At 42.6% G+C, this 16,726-nt stretch overlaps 1 protein-coding gene across 1 annotated transcript; it reads right to left on the bottom strand.

The window, feature by feature from the left end:
• Positions 1 to 6,878: 6,878 nt before the first annotated feature.
• bin2b (bridging integrator 2b) lies at positions 6,879 to 16,080 on the bottom strand. The gene is made up of 12 exons (XM_083971921.1): positions 15,892 to 16,080; positions 14,740 to 14,820; positions 13,631 to 13,685; positions 13,084 to 13,178; positions 11,984 to 12,079; positions 11,756 to 11,863; positions 11,582 to 11,667; positions 10,740 to 10,815; positions 10,519 to 10,601; positions 9,756 to 10,431; positions 9,383 to 9,475; positions 6,879 to 7,259 (listed from the first exon to the last, which is right to left on the bottom strand). Exons 1-12 carry the CDS (start codon positions 15,982 to 15,984, stop codon positions 7,152 to 7,154), a joined length of 1,650 nt encoding a protein of 549 aa, XP_083828047.1. The 5' UTR covers positions 15,985 to 16,080; the 3' UTR covers positions 6,879 to 7,151.
• Between the last annotated feature and the right edge of the window lie 646 nt (positions 16,081 to 16,726).

Here is a 16,726-nt window from a genome sequence, read left to right as displayed (position 1 = left end):
GCAGTGGTGCCATCCTTAAACCGAACCCCTCCTTTCTTCCTAAGAACATAAGGAGCTCATTTCGGTCCAGAATCATCCAGTTGGAGGCTTTTCACCCTCCCCCTCATGAGGATTCGAGGGAGGCGAAACTGCATCTCCTATGCCCTGTGCGTGCGTTGACATACTATGTCGACCGAACAGCCACTGTCAGGAACACCGACCAGTTGTTTGTGTGTTATGGTGACGGGACGGCTGGCAGAGCCCTGTCCAAGAAACGCTTGGCGAGGTGGCTGTGTGAATGCATCCTCTCAGCCTACAGTCAAGCGGGTCGAGAACCGCCCACGGTGGTCCGGGCGCACTCCACAAGAAGTGTGGCGACGTCTACGGCCCTGTTCAGTGGTGCGAGTGTTGAGGACATATGTACGGCGGCATCGTGGTCTTCACCCTGCCCGTTCATAAGGTTCTATCTCTTGGATGTATCAGGCTCCTTCTCCAGGTCTGTGCTCACTGTAGGGTCACAGGACATGTGAGAGGAAGGATGTGTCAAGTGTTTTAAATACTTGATCCCCACAGGGTGTCATGCACCTGCATTGGACTGTGCTCTGCTAGGACACTGTCAATGAGGTGCGCAGGAGGTTTAGGGTTGAGACCCCTGCGAGGTTAGACCACAACTTCACCCAGCCTAGTCAGGTGCTGCTAACTGGGATGAAGTTGGACCCGTTATCACTCCATACGGTGGTTAAGATTAATAAAGTGGTGACTGGGTCTTGGTACCTGACCGGTAGCTGGTGTGGTCAGTGGGCGGAGCCTCTCCCGCGGCAGGGAGTACATAAATCGGGGCTTCGCCTACTGTACCCATAGAGTCCAGTAGAGGGCGAAGCCTGTGTGAGATATAACGAAGGTTACGATATAGTAACCCTAGTTATATTAACACAGGCGGAGCCCTCTACTTAGGGCCCTGCCGCTCTTTCGCCTTACGCTGAAGTTTGGTGGAATGAGGGCAGCTGGCGGTGCATCTGCTTATATAGCCCGCTAGGGCGGGAAAGGTAGGCACGCCATACTGGCCGGCTACGTACATGCAAATTTCAGTGGGCCATCGCGCGTACGCGATTGGAGGAGGGATATACCCATAGAGTCCAGTAGAGGGCTCCGCCTGTGTTAATATAACTAGGGTTACTATATCGTAACCTTCGTTATTGCATTCAAATAATGTAAAAACTAGACAGAAACTGTTAAATAAATGGAACCGGTATATTGCCACCAATAAACTAAACATTTTTTGGGGAAAAAAAACATGATAAAACTAGGCTATTTGTAAATGCAACAAAAAAACATGTTTTGGGGGAAACAGTTGGTGTCATACATGTGAAAAGTGCTGAATTACCACCTGACTCTGCACTTCACCTCAGCTCCTCTGCATGTTTTAGCATCTTTATGTTCATTGTTTGGGTTTTATGGTCTCTGACTTCATTGTTAAAGTGTGTTTTCACTGCTCTCAGACCGTATTTCCAACAGTAGGCAGCAACTTCCAAAAAGAAAAACACTTGAACTTTATGTTCACTGAGCGGCACCAGAGGGGCAGACAGACAAATTAGCAGGTACGTAACTTAGGCAGCATTTGGCAGTAATACCTACCTTTCTCAGGACAGTGGCATTTACATTCAGTTTGTCCTCACCAAAATAAGTTGTGTTTGTGTGTGTTTCCCTCAGAATACATTTTTTGTTTTTTAGTGCAATATTATTTACATATGCAACCTTAAAATCCATTGATAACTTGGACATAATAGTCACCTAATAGCCCATACCACAGTGTCTGCTGTATGTACTCACCTAACCCTACCTCAGTAATGTTTTTTCTAACTAACGTTCCAAAGAAGAAAGTAGGAGACAGTCGGAAAGCAGAGGCAATTGATCATGGGTAACCTTTACTGATTTGGATCACCGCTGTGGAAAAAGATCATGTACACTTCCAAGCTGAAAGGAGCTTGCTGAAACTGCAAAAGCCCAAAAGCCGTCTGTGCTAGTTACATCTGCAGGCTAATTGGAAAAGCCTGAGAAAAGAAACACACTCTGGAGCACCTATTTCAGCATTTCGGCAATTATTTTGCTATGTGGACGCTTGTAAATTTTAAAAGGTTTTTATTTTCCACCGGTCAACTTGCCAGCCATGAGGTGGATTTTATTTACGTCTTTACAAAGCCAAAACTACCCCCCACCCACCTCTAACAAACTCTCACACACACACACTCAGTGTAGTCTCCATTATGTCATGGTAAAGGTGATAAGAGATGTAACACATACCCACTATGAGGGTCTGTATGTCTCGAGCACTTTCTGGGAGATGGAGGAAAGTACACTCTTCCCTCCACAAACATGCACAATCACACACACACACACACACACACAAGCCCACCGACATAGGGAAAACAGAATTACCACAATTAAACAAAATAGCTGCTAATGTGGGAGTTGTGGGGAGTTTTTTTTTTTGCTAAAGTCACCTTTGACGTATTTGCAAGGACTGACATCACTGACCTCAGGAGGATCAGACGCCCATGATCCTGTCATGACTTTATACAACATGTATCCAAAGAATGACTGGAAGGAACAATGGGCCAAATTACTGTGCAAGCAGATGTGATGTTAACTTGAAGACAGAAAATAACTTTGTGGTACACCCAAGGTATAATCTCTAAGAATTTCATGCAACTCTCCATCTCCTGTTGATCTTCAATATATCAACCAGTGAATCTACGAAAGTGGTTCTTTCCTTTTGTTTCCACAGGGTTGTTAGCATGAGCCACGATATCCTCTACATATGATGGGCTTTAAAGTTGCAATAATCAGTAGCTCAGAAGAACACATGTAGACCTGAGTAAAGATGGTTAAATCTTTATCAGTTTAGCCATATGAACATTAAATGGCGACAAAATGTTAATCTTGGTTTTACGGCTTGTGTTCTGCCCTTATAACTAATGATAACAATGTGTTAAGAGCCTACAATTTACACCTCAGAACAACATAGGTGAGGGTAACTGTATTTACAGAAAACAGTGAGCATGCACAACAAGAGGAAAAGGGTGTTGTAGTATCGAGAACTATTCTGAAAGCGATGAACTTCCTGTGTCAGAAAGCATCCACCCTGTTTCACTGACAACATGTTATTCACACCTAGCTTCAAGGACGTTTCTGTGTGTCTCAGCCTGACCATTGACCTTTCCCTGACCTCTAGTTGTGCTGAGTAGAAGGGGGAGGGAGGAAAAAGAATAATGTTACAGGAGGAAATAAAGCATAAAGAGCGCCCCTCTTTTCACACACAGGATAATGTGGTTGTTCATGGTTTTGCATGAGTGTTTTCTCAATCTGTCCTCTCAGTGCAAGATTATGATCTATGAGGTCATTAAAATGTGACTTAATTTTACATTTTGTTGACAATATTCATACATACAGTTGTACATTAACTATGTACACAACTGAAAATACCACTCTAAATATATAGCCTATTTGTGAATGAAGTTCTGGGCAGAACGTGCAGCTGTGAAAATCCTTGGTTTTCTTTATCATCAAGCAATAGCAAATCTAATTTTGATCAGATGAATTCAGAATGGGTGAGGAACGTGACCATGCAGCGGTTGAAACCTCATAGCTCTCCCGGGGACATTCTCCTAGTTTATCTATCTTCTGCCTTGTCAACACAGCGCTGCTTCCTAATGAACCCCAGTTAATACAGCAGTTGCCCTGTATAACCTACACGCCTATTCCACAGAGGAACCACGAAGAAAAACTCACACTGCAAACAAGCAAGGAAGCACGAGGCCAGCAGGGAAGAAAAGGGGCCTCTGAGTGCTGTTCTCGCCCAGACAGAGGCCCCTCATTGAGAAAAAGACAAGTTATAATGCATTATATTCATATTGGAGCAGCGCCCAGAGTCGTCCACTGTGAATATAACCTTTCAATATTAACCTCTCAGAGACAGACCAGCTCTATTAATAACAGAATCCCAGTTACTGTTGGATTTCTCTCAAAAGGGGAGACTTGTGCGGTTGTCTGTGTCCTCAGTATTCCCACAGGTTTCCTGAAAAATATTCCAAGGAAAGGTTACTACAGGAATCCGCAGCAATGCCTGGTTTCTCTGTCAGATCCTCGGTCATCGGTAAAGTAACACTGCAACAGAAATAAAGAATAAAACCAGGAGTATCAGAGATCATCACCGCTATCAACCAGAAAACATGTTTTCCCCCAAGTTAGGAGCTTGAAGATGAAATATCTTCATCCTGTGTTCAGGAAAATGTTCCAGTAGATGAAAATGTTGTCTCTGCTTCAGTGGTAAAAACAACAAGCTGTAAATAAGAGACCATATAAGTTGTAAACAATTTCATATCCAGATGCCGTTTCATAATCATCATGAAGAAACCACTGACTCTGCTACTTACACTGATCTCATGTTCTTCTTCCAGGAAACAGGGGCAAAAAGGAGACTAATCCAAGTCAGCCCACTGTTACACTAAGTCCTTGTGTCACTGACTGTGGTGACTTCATTTAGCAGGAATGGTGTAGAGTGAGGGTTACTACAATACTGCAGACTCCCACAGTCCTACAGCAGTACATACTCATCTGTAGCAGAGGATACTCCAGGCAATAGGGCCAACATTTATTCCTCCATCCAAGCCATTAACTTCAGCTATTGCATTTAAGTTACTCAGTACCTTGAAATTCATCTTGGCAAGGACTGGTCCCACAGGGCAGAAGTTTGGCCTGTAAGCCACCTGACTTCATGAGGTTGATGAGGACCATTGTTACAAGCCGCCATCATCTAATTTCCTTCAGATTTTTTTTTATCACATCCGTCAGTGAAAAAGAAACTTTCACCCTGTCGGGAAAAGGTTCAAGGTTGTAAATATAAATTGATAATAATCTCACCCAATCCACGTTTATAAAGCTTTCAATCATAGTACATGATCTTCATCAATAGGTAATCAGTGTATGTATTATGGGTGTTTCTGTAGAACTTTGATGCTGTTGTGAACCTCTGCACACCCTATATGTAATATGATTGTTAATGTTGTTGACAGCTGTGTTTTTTTGTCATCAAACATCATTTCATGGCACCTACTACGCCCCAATGAGCCACACAATGGGAGCACTTCTTGCCAGGTTCTGTAAGACTGTTCTCTAGGGGGTAATAAAAGTCTCATGCTAACCCCTCTATTGAACAGACCAGAGAGGCATGCCTAGTTTCCATACCCAAAAGACCAATTTTTAGCCTTGTTAGCTGCATGGCTCTTGCTATGGTGATGGTGCGGCCTATCAGTAGATCCACCACTTTGGTCCAGAGAGTAAAATATCTCTAACAACTACTGGGTGGACTGAAATTACATTTGGTACAGCCATCCACACTGCCAAATCCTAACTTTGCCCATCCTCTAACTAACTTCATCTAGCAATATCATAAGGTTCACATTTGTGAAATCACATTTTGCAAAAAATCTTTGACATTTGGTTCAGACGTTTATGTCCACTTAAGGATGATTTGTGATCCCTTAACTTTTTTATGTAACACCATCATCAGGGTTAGAGTTCAGCTAAATACTGAATTTAAATGTTTGCAAGCTAACAGTGTGAAAATGGTTTAAGATGTAGCTACTATCTTAACATTAGCATATTAGCACTGACCAAAGTACTCACATTGATCACTCACTAAACACTCAACAGATTACTGACAGAACAGACATACACCGATCAGGCATAACATTATGAGTGGTTTAACCAGCGACAGGGTCATGGGCGACCAAGGCTCAATGATACACATGGGGAGCGAAGGCCAGCGCAAAGGAAACCAGAACTGTGCCAACGTATAGCCAAATTATTAAATTAATCAGTGCAGTGATTAACTACAGTTTTGAATGTTCATACAGTATAGTCTACAAAAGTAGGATCTTCGCAGTCGATGCATAAAGCTTAGTCAAATCATCATCAACACAGAATTGATGTCATTTCTCTTTGAGGTATCGGGAAGCTCTGCCACTTTTCTCAATTACCATGATTGCGGCAATAGCCTTCATAATGTTTGCAATGAACAATCACAAGTGTAAAGCACCACAGGAATGGTAATCGTCTCTTTAAAGTCTTGTTTTCAGACTAAATGTGGTTCCGCTTTGTGTCAGTCCTTTGGATACGTGAAAATTGCAGCTAATTCATTTACTTGTTCGGAGCCATGTTGACAATGATGACAGCTGTTCATGACAGCCGTTTACCGCAGCAAACACAAGTCCAAAGGCTCCATACACTGACTGTATATCAAAAAGGTCTAAACCCAAAAGGTAAACCACAGCAATCTGCCTGAAGAGCCATAAAACACCTATGTCACAGAGTTGCTTTGTAACTGTAGTTAGTTACCTGCATCCTGTGCTTTATTTCTGAGTGTTACCTTATTAGCCAGGTGGCTGCAGTATTAGTCTGGAGATGTGTACAGGCTGACACGCACTTCAATTCCCCATGTCCACAGGGCAAAACTGTCAAATTGGGGAAGTGAACTGCAGCTCAGTAGGGTTTTCTATACAAGAGCGACCTCTCTTCCATAAACCTCTCACAGTCAATCAGTCAACATGTCTCAGTTTTCAGGTCTTGACAATATTTTCACATTCCATTCTGGTGAATCATTGTGGTCCTCTCTCAAGCTGATGCTGTTATCTGCAGTCTTGCAGCAACAATTTCCTTTATTTACAAAATGCAAATCCTATTTACTGAATAGTATCCACTTCTTAGAGTGGAGGTTCACAGGGCATACATTACTTTATCAAAATTTCAGACTTTCCTCTTTTCTTTTACTTAGAACTTTATTTGGAAGTTTAGACAAGAATAAAAACATCATTATAAAATGTTTTGTTTCACAGTGTTGAATAGAAAGACATTGAAAACACAAAAAGAGCAAATACTGTAACTTTTTGGAAGTTCTCTTATGTTCTGCAGCTCAGTCACTTCTTTTCCACAAGCTACATCATAGCATGTGAGTAACCACGTGGGATTTGTGCTCATCTGTTTCTACAGCCTCTGCACCCAAAACATATGGGTTCACTCCCTCTGTGAGTGGGTGTGTGTGTGCATGTGTGAGTCATCATAACCGTTCAGAGGAGGAAGAAGAAAGTTTTACAGACTGAGGAGTGACTATTGCTTCACTCAACAGACTGGATGAGGTTTTCCGAGAAGGTCCCAGAGTTGTTTTCTTGATCCATGTGCTGGTTACAGCTCTCCTCCCCGCTCCCTTGCACCAGGCCTCCCTGCTGTGAGAAACATTTAACACATTTAAGACCTTAAAGAAGTGAATCCATCCTCTGATCAGACACTTTGTGAATGTTAGATTTAACTTTACTTAACTACTGTCATTCAGTAATGTTAACATTATTTGCAGTTAGGAGATGTCCTTCATGTTAATCATCCACAAAACATCTGAGTGACAGCTGATAAATGATGATAAATAGAACGATAGAATGATAGAAAAAAACGATAGATCGAACGATAGATTGAACGATAGATCGATCGATAGATTGATAGATCAATAGATTATAAAAACAGGAAATTAAAGCAGAAGTAAGCGACCCGGTCGTTTTGGCTAATGCTGCGTTCCAGGCAGGCTTTTGAAACCGTAAATTACAGCTTCATGTCACAACTTACGATTTTGTAGCGTTCCAGGCAACCCACTCGTGTTTTTCCGACCTGTTTTACCTGTGAAAGTCACTATAACGGCCACTCGTAACTTCTGACCCGTGAACTCGTACCAGATCGAACTGGTACGACTTCACAGGTCGGAAAAACACGAGTTACGGGCTGCCTTGAACGCACCATAACAGTCCTCGTCCCTACGTCACCACATTCACGGCGTCCCTTGGCTGCACACACAGCCCTGCATGCCGTTCTCTCTCCTCATTGGATACAAACTGTAGGATACGAGAAACGTTTTCTCCTCGGCGCAGAGCAGAGTGACTGACAGACCCGTGTTTCCGTCCAAACACTCTATGTAAGTGATTGCTGTCGGAAGATATAACTATTTAAGACTTATATTAACACAAATATATCGCTTACTTCTGCTTTAAAGCAGAAGTGAGTGATGCGGTCGTTTTCGCTAATGCTGCGTTCCAGGCAGGCTTTTGAAATCGTAAATTACAGCTTCAAGTCACAACTTTGTAGCGTTTCAGGCAACCCACTTGTGTTTTTCCGACCTCTTTTACCGGTGAAAGTCACTATAACGGCCACTCGTAACTTCCGACCGGTGAACTCGTACCAGATCGAACTGGTACCACTTCACGGTCGGAAAAATACGAGTTTCCTTGAACGCACCATAACAGTCCTCGTCGCTACGTCACCACATTCACGGCGTTCCTTGGCTGCACACACAGCCCTGCATGCCGTTCTCTCTCCTCATTGGATAAAAACTGTAGGATACGATAAATGTTTTCTCTTCGGCTCAGAGCAGAGCAGAGGGACTGAGAGACCCGTGTTTCAGTCCAAACACTCTATGTAAGTGATTGCTGTCGGAAGATATAACTATTTAAGACTTATATTAACACAAATATATCACTCACTTCTGCTTTAAGTGAAACATTTACTTCAAAACTAAAAGGAAACTAAATTCATTGCATTACATTATTGATTATATTTATTTGAATAAGTATAGTTTTAATGAAATATAGATGTTTTATAAATTGTGTCAAATGCGAAAGAAAGTAAAATAATTACATATTTCTTTGACTTAATTCAACCTTTGATTAATAGGCTCACCATATCTTTAATGGTGAGCCTATTAAAAAGACTTCCTGGTGTAGAAAACCTGCTCTTAAAAGTTAATCACCACTGAATTTTCCAAAACACTGACATCGCCGGGGACATTACCTGCAGCAGCTCGATCCGCTCGACTGCCTCTAACCTCTAACAGACTAAGGAGCTAGTTTTGGTGCTTTGACTGAGGCTGAAGAAACTCCTGTCAATTCACAGGAATTCAAAAACTGAAGCTACTTTCAGCCTTAGGATGTTTTGTGAAGGGGGGTCCTGCTGTTTAGTAAGAATATTCTAATTTGAAACATTTTCGGCTTTCAGATCCAGTTTCTCTGCACTGGAAAATTTCCATTGTGACTTCAGTTTAACTAGTTACCCACAGAAAAATTAAAAATAAACTCAACAAGAAATAGAAAGTAAAAGTAGTAGAAGTACAGTTTTGAAAAGTACGTTATCAACTGGATGAACAGAAAATCCCCAGAATGTACTGACTTAAACAACATATTCAGGTTCAGAGAAAGGTCTACAAGCAAAAGGAGGGAGCGGACTTAACAGGAAATGTGCCTCTGTCTATCTCTTCTATCTCTAAAGAACCACGGGAAGTGAGATATGCTTTACAAGAACACACACAAACCTCTTGAGTGTCGGCAAGAACAAGATTTACATCCCCCTGTTCAGACTGGAGCAGGCTGTCTTCAGGCGCTGCATGGCTCTCCAGCACCACCTCCTGGTGTGAAACAAAAGGTACAGCAAAGAGAGCTGAATTTACAATTTACACAGACATCAATGGAGCTAAATGAGGGAACAGTTTCTTTCTCTAACCTGGTGAAACAAAACTTTAACTCAAAGTTTAATGGTCATCCTGATTCTAACATACCACATCACCTCTGTCTATAACAGTGTCTGTCTGCTGTCTGGTGCTGAGCAGGAAATGTACAGTGGGTTTATGGAGCTGCTTGCTAAAAGAAAGAAAAACATTTCACATTGTGATTTCATGTGTTGGGTACCTTGTTTACGGAGCCAGAGTCATCTCCTGATTCAGCCGTGTCCTGGCTGGAAGATGCTGCTGTTGCTTCCTCCTGGTTCTCAGCAGGAAGGAGGGCGCTCCTGTCTGAGGCCTGGAAGGAGAGGCGAGGAGCAGGCACTGGTGGAGGTTTGGTCTCAGCTTCCTCTGACGGTGGATCACTCACATTGTCCTGCTCAGGACTATGCGGGGCATCGCTGTCTGCAGAATCAGTGGGATTGGACACTTCCTGACCTGCTGCTGCCTCCGACTTCGTGACTCCCACCCCGGAGTCACCCGACAGGTTTGTAGCGAGCTCTGCTTCTGCTTCAGCTGCTGCCTCCTCCTCCTCCTGCTCTGCTGCCCCTGCACTTTGACCACTTGTGCTTCTGTCGCTGTTGTCATTGTCACATACAGACTGCCTCTTGGGTGTGTTGATGCCGCTGGAGCTGAGATCAGAGTCTGATGAGTTGATGTCTTTGGACGAGATGCTGCTTTCTTCTGGTGGGTTGGTTTCCTCAGAGATGCTTTTAGTGCTCTGTTCAGGGGAAGAAGGTGCAGCGTCTTTTCCATTTTGGGTGGAGGCATGGATGGAGACATGGTCAGTTGGGAATGCAGTGTTGCAGGGGATGGGATTGGAGATGACCAGAGACTTTCTCTTCTTTGACTTGGACGTTGTGCTATTTGAAGAAAATGTACACATTTTGTAAATCAGAAAAAGCTTGTTTTCAGCATATAGAAAAACAAATTACAAACAAATTATTTACCTGTTCAGACCCTTGATGATGAAGGCTTTCCCTGAGTGTTGAGTCTCAAGTTTCTTCATCACATTGTAAAGTTCACGGTTGAGCTGCAGGACAAATTGCAACACGATTCCCTCATTCAATCTGATATTAATCTTTAGTCACAGTGATAGTTGTGATGGCTGTTTTCACACCATCATATACTTCATTACAGGTGTGATGTGATGAAATAAAATATGTCTTACCACACTCATCTCCTTGTAGAAGACGTCTCTCAAGTTTGATATGTTTTGGAACACGGTCACGTAGCAACCTATACGGCTACAGAGACAAAGAGAGCAGTTCAGTTTATTCGTGTGACTTTCTGGAAAGACCACTTATGTCGTCCAATATTTCAGGAGCAGCCTCAAGAATAAAAGTCCTGCTTAGACTATTTCCAGTATGCAACACTACGATGCAAATTTATCCATTAGATCTACACTTGTTTTGTTCTGTAGTCAGTCACAACAATAGTGGATAAATGAAGTCAATGTTGATGTTGACAATGCTGAAAGACTAACTGGCCAACAATAAACAAACATAAACAAGTAATATTAACTACAATTTTCATATGAACCCTTCACATTTACTATGTAAAGTCCTGTTCAGACCCGTCGTTGACATCCTTCCTGGGTGATTGAATCACAAGTGGTCAGCTCTGAGCAAAGGTGTGAACAGACCCATGATGCATTGAAATGCATGTGAGATCATTTAGAGGTTGTCTGGACCACAAGTTGACTATTTCAAATATTCAAATATATTCCATATCGATCAAAATAGCCTTGATTATGATTCTTGATATAATCAAGGGGCTCTAACAGTCATGGCAGGTGTGAACTGACATATTTTTAGTAGTCTCGTTCATGACAAACAGGAGAGTGACGCGAGACCCTGTTCTGTTTTTTTTATTTGCCATAAAAGTCTTAACTTGTTTTCTCTTCATCTCCTCCTTCAAAATAAGTTCACTTGAGCTTTTAACCTCTTTATTCATGATGTTCAGCTTTCACTCATCTTATCATGGACCAAAATCTCACCCAGTCAAACATACCTCTGATAGAGGACAGGCAGCTCCTCCCTCAGCTCTTTATTCATTTCTTCAAAGACATTTTGGGCCTTGTTAAACTCTTCTTCTGCCTGTTACAGAGGGTTTAGAAATAGTTTTTAAAAAAAAGAAAAACAACTTGATGTGTTTTATCAGTTGTCATCGTCATATTTATGTTACCTTTGTTATTTTGGCCTCATCCTTTTTCTTGGCACTCTGCAGTGCCTCCAGGTGATGACGAGCTGAGTCATAGTCCACCAGCTTGCGTCCGCGTTTAGCAACTCGTTCCTGAGAAAACAGATTTTATCAGTTCTACCAGCTCGAGGCGTCATCTTTCTTACAGCATCAGGATGGATCGTGTCAGCACACATCAGCAAAGAGCAAACAGATTCATGAGCCTGACGTTACCTTGACCTCGGGGAACTGGCTTGTGTAGTTCTCCATTGTTCGGACGATCTGGTCGTTCAGTTTCTCTTCAAAGTCGTTCCACAGTAAGTCTTCACTCTAAGAGACAAAGTCAGTATCACACCACTGCCGCTGAATAAGCCTTACTAACTGCTACACAACTTAAACCAAGACAGCCATACTGTCGGCAAAATACTGTTTACAATGACGGCTATGACCACTAGTGCTAGTGAAAAGCTTCATTCAATTACATTAATACTAGGTAAAAACTGACCACAGCAACTGAATTTGCAGTTATGATAAGATTGGTCAATTATCAAAGAGTAATAGATCAAATGCAATTTATGTAGATCAAATTCAGAATTAATAGTTTTGACATTCATTCACTTGTCAAAATCTGCATCCCAACTGTCAGCAAGTACAACACCATCCCTCTCATTAGGTTATGACTCTATCTTGAGTTCATTTAAAATACTCAATCAAGATCCTGAAACAACACTTATTTGTGTTGTTGTGACATCACAGAACTGCACTGCACTGATCTGGGATGTATGGCACAGTTGCCTTTCCTCACTGATCAAATTATGAAACCATGAGTTTGTCAAAAACGGATTCTCTGGACCAGTGAAACCAAGACAAAACTCTTTGACCTCGCTTCTAAATGTCAGGAAACCCAGACGATGATGTTTTAAATTGGTCGTCCTTCGGGAAGTTTCTTCTATCTCCACACAGGATCTCTGGAGCTCAGCCAGAGTCATGTCGTCGCCTCTCTTATGAGGACCCAAACTCAAGGTAGAGTACTGACTGTTCCACCAATGTAAGAAATATGGGGGGCACTTGAGCTAAGTTTCAAGTCTGAATACCTGAGTTAATAATGTCAATGGGATATTTCAGATTCTTTGTTTTAAAATTATGAGCTCTGAAGAAATTCCAAATGTGTCCTTGATGTGTTACATCCAGCTTGTACCAGCCTGCTCAGTGAAACCAAATTTCCTGAAAGCAAGCATAACCGGCTGAAACCCAACGGATCTGATCAAATTACCAGGCTCTCATATAACTGCCTCGGCACATACAGTACGTGTATTCCCACATCATGTACTCACATCTGTAATGACGGCCAGGTCCTCCACTCCGTTCCAGTCTGGTTCGTAGATTTCTCCCAACGTCTGGGAGAGCCGCTTGGACGTCTCGTGCACAGCTGTGGGGATAAAGGGAAGGAAACTGTAGCGGCTAAAATAAAATGTTATAATGTCATCATGACTCCATATGGATCAGCTTATCATTTGCATCAGCAGCACTTGGAGCACTGTGGTGGTATTGTCTTTTGGGGTTTGTGGCGCTGTTACACCCACACCAAGAAGGTCAGAACAACACTGGTTTCCTGAGTGGAGCTCACAATGCGGGAACAAGAGCTGATACAACAGCAGAAACACAACGGTTTCTGGCACATGAGTCACATATGCGCTGCTGGGTCTGCCTTTTTTCAATGTGGAGTTTTATTTGCTTTTGTATAACATAGCAACGCAGACAGAATTGCAAAAGTCACACAAAGGATCTAAGAATAGAAGAAATTCACTTCCCCATTACTCATCTTCTCTTCTGAGCAGAAAGTGCTGCTTTCTGGGTTTGTACGGTGCTTTAAATACCCACCTTTCACTGCTGTGTAGTAGGCTTTCACATCTTTAAACAACCTGCCCCCATCAATCTGTGTGCAGAAGCAAAAAAAAATTCAGTCAATTTCAGTAACATTATCACTATGACTACCAATGATCATATGATCGCCATTTCCCCAAAAACCTACAGACATGAAATCAGTACGTTTCTCTTCACCTGTTTGCTTCTATTTACAGTTTTACCTCTTATGTTGAGCTGCACAACTAAGTATAATCTCACCACAGCGTTTAGCTTCAATTAAATTACAATGAAAACGCTTTTTGTGGTGATAAGTTGTGGTGAAGTGAAAGCAGCATTGTGCAAAACTTCCTTCCTGTAGCTGCTCATCAGGTTCCCTCCAACATGTGCTGTATGGTTGTTGCCTCACACCCCGAATGGGCCTTTACAAACCTTAAAGTGAACTGTAGCAAATTGTGGCCACGAGTGGTAAGAGGACCATGTTGAACACTAAACCAACAGTGGCACAAGTACACAAGTGAGAAAAGAGCTGTGAAACCTGTTAAATGTCAGTCATTTCTGTCATATGAAGCTGGTTAGCATTAGCACTAAAGCTAATGGTCATATCAGACCGAATGAGGCTGAAACAGCAAAACCTCTGATTGTATTAAACTAAGTGAGGGGTACGTTTCAGAAGTTACATAGTGTTGCTTTAAATCCACCCAAATATGAAAACTAGGTCAAGTGATTATTTCAAAAAGACATGAATTTATCAAAATTAATACAAGTATAGACAGTATTGTTTCTTCTAATACCAAAGTTAATGTTTGTGAACAAATATTTTTATACCAAGAGAGATACCAATTTTGCAGAAACAATGAGAAAATGGAGTTTCAGCCTGTTTGAAGTGTTTCCTGTTATCGTGGGCAAGTGGTTGAACTTGTGGGTTTGGCATCTCAATGCAACAACAAAAACATAACACTTTCTAGAGTTAGCAGTAATGCATTCAAGGGTAAAAAAAATTGTTGTTTAACATTAGAAGCAGACTTCACATGAGCTTTATTTGAGGCGCAGAGAGAAAGCCGAAGGACTGCCACATAAAGAGACCTTCTTCTGTTGAAAGATGTAGAGCGCCGGTGTAGGCCTACCTGTTGTTTGTTGAGGCTCTGGAAACATTGCTCAAACTGCTCATCCTTGGTCTCCATGGTTTTGCCGAGTTTCTGGAGGACCTGAGAGAAGACAACAGGGTGAGAAAGTTTCAGCACATGACAGACGAGGGTTTCGAGCGTCAGTGATCGCTGGAGTGGTACCGAGTGGGTGATTTATCTGCAACAAGTTCAACTGGGGATTCATTGGAATATGTTGGCCTGCTTGGTGACACACTATTTGCACCATCTACAGTAGGCTACCACATACACCAACATGTGGGTAATGATTATAGGGTGCTTCACAGTCCACTGCCTGCAGGTGTTTGACTGACTGAATGACACATGTCATGCCTTTTAGCATTAAATCTGCAACAAAAACCTCTCACTACATTCCCAGCCTCTGCTATAGAAATAGTCAAGAAAACTTTCAAATGCCCAATTCAGGCTTCGATCTTGCAACTTCAGGGGGGAAACTCCAGCCAGAAGCTGCAGTTGTTGTTTTTAGGTTTAGGTGGAGCAGTTAAATCAAACATGTCAACCACAAACTGAGTGAGAGAGGCTCAACAAGCAAGAGGAAGTGCTCAGTCAGGAAGTGGCAGCTTTTGTGTCCGCACTCCGCACACAGCTGTACAGCTCTCAACAACAGCACGATGCTCAGCATGAACAGGGGACCGTCCAGTGACCTTTTTATCAATGCATCAGACTGAGAATCAGCTAGTCTAGATAATTTATAACATGCAGAGGACAAGGCCTGGAGAGTGTGGCTTAGGATCTGCAAAGATACCTTCTAGTCACTATCACAGCTTCTAATCCAGTTAAGACACATTTCTACCTCTCATACTGGAGCATTTCATTACCACTTGACAGACAGATAACTGTAGGCTACTAAAGACTGAGAGGGGAACACTGGCAAAGCAACAACTATGAGCAAAACATCCACATTTCTAACTTCTCCTTAAACAGTGGGCTAGAATTAAACTGTTTCTCTTCTTTTAATCTCTTTTTGAAGAACATGCCAGATGTGGTCAAAAGAAATTGCTTAACAGTTATTTAGCTGATGTCACCACAAGACTAATCTGGTGTAGGTCTGCCTACAACAAGCTCCGATACAGATGTTGATCTCAATATAAAAGTTAGTTCCCTTTGGCTCACCTTCTCCTGAGCTCGGTTCAGGGACTTCTGGACCCGCTTGGCGAAAATCCCGGCTCCAGCCTGCAGGTTCGGGCCCATCTTATTGTCAGCCATCGTAACTTTCGTCGCTGTGTGTGTTTCTCCTCTGTGAACGTCGCCCACCTCCCGTCTGCTTCCTCTTGAGAAACTAAATTGACTCACCGAGAGTGAGCTGCGAATTCAACTCAAGGCGATGGAGGTGGAGCAAATGTCAAGACGCAGACTCACACACACACACATTATACACACGCTTTTTAATGAGCCCAGCTGAGTCCTTCACGTCATCATGAGGGACAGCCCCCTCTTGTTCAAACTTGTTGAAGGTTATTTCTGAGAAGTGTCTCTGCGTGTCCTGACCTGTAGACTAGAGCAGACGGGGCGGACTGAGGTAGGCTACAGCTGCCTGCACGCCGCTCCCTCTGCTCCGCGCCTCCGGTAAAGCTGGAAGTCGTCCAGCGGCACTCACCTGAAAACTATGAGCGCAGATTGCGTTTCTCTGATGATGCGTACCTGATTCAGCAACGTGACGTCACCAGATGCTGCGTTCAGGTGTGCCTCAAAAACCCAGTTCATTTGAGTTGTCAAATTACAAATCTTGTGTCAACTCTCATTGTGAAATTAAGCCTCCATGTAATTCTGGATGTAGATCTCTGTAGGCTAGTTCCCTTTCGGATTAGTTCAATTTTTTAACTCTGAAACAAATAGCCTATCAGCAAGGCCTTTTTGCTGTGTTACGCCTTTGTTGACACTTCTGCTCCTCATAATAATTGCCTGACTAACAGTTCCACCACAACGTGACACTGTCAGTAGCCTATTA

This window comes from Trachurus trachurus (genome assembly GCF_905171665.1).
Source record: "Trachurus trachurus genome assembly, chromosome: 5".
In the NCBI taxonomy this organism is placed as follows: Eukaryota; Metazoa; Chordata; class Actinopteri; order Carangiformes; family Carangidae; genus Trachurus; species Trachurus trachurus.
Note: the sequence above shows the minus strand (reverse complement) of the source record. Positions and strands in the feature narration are given on the sequence as shown.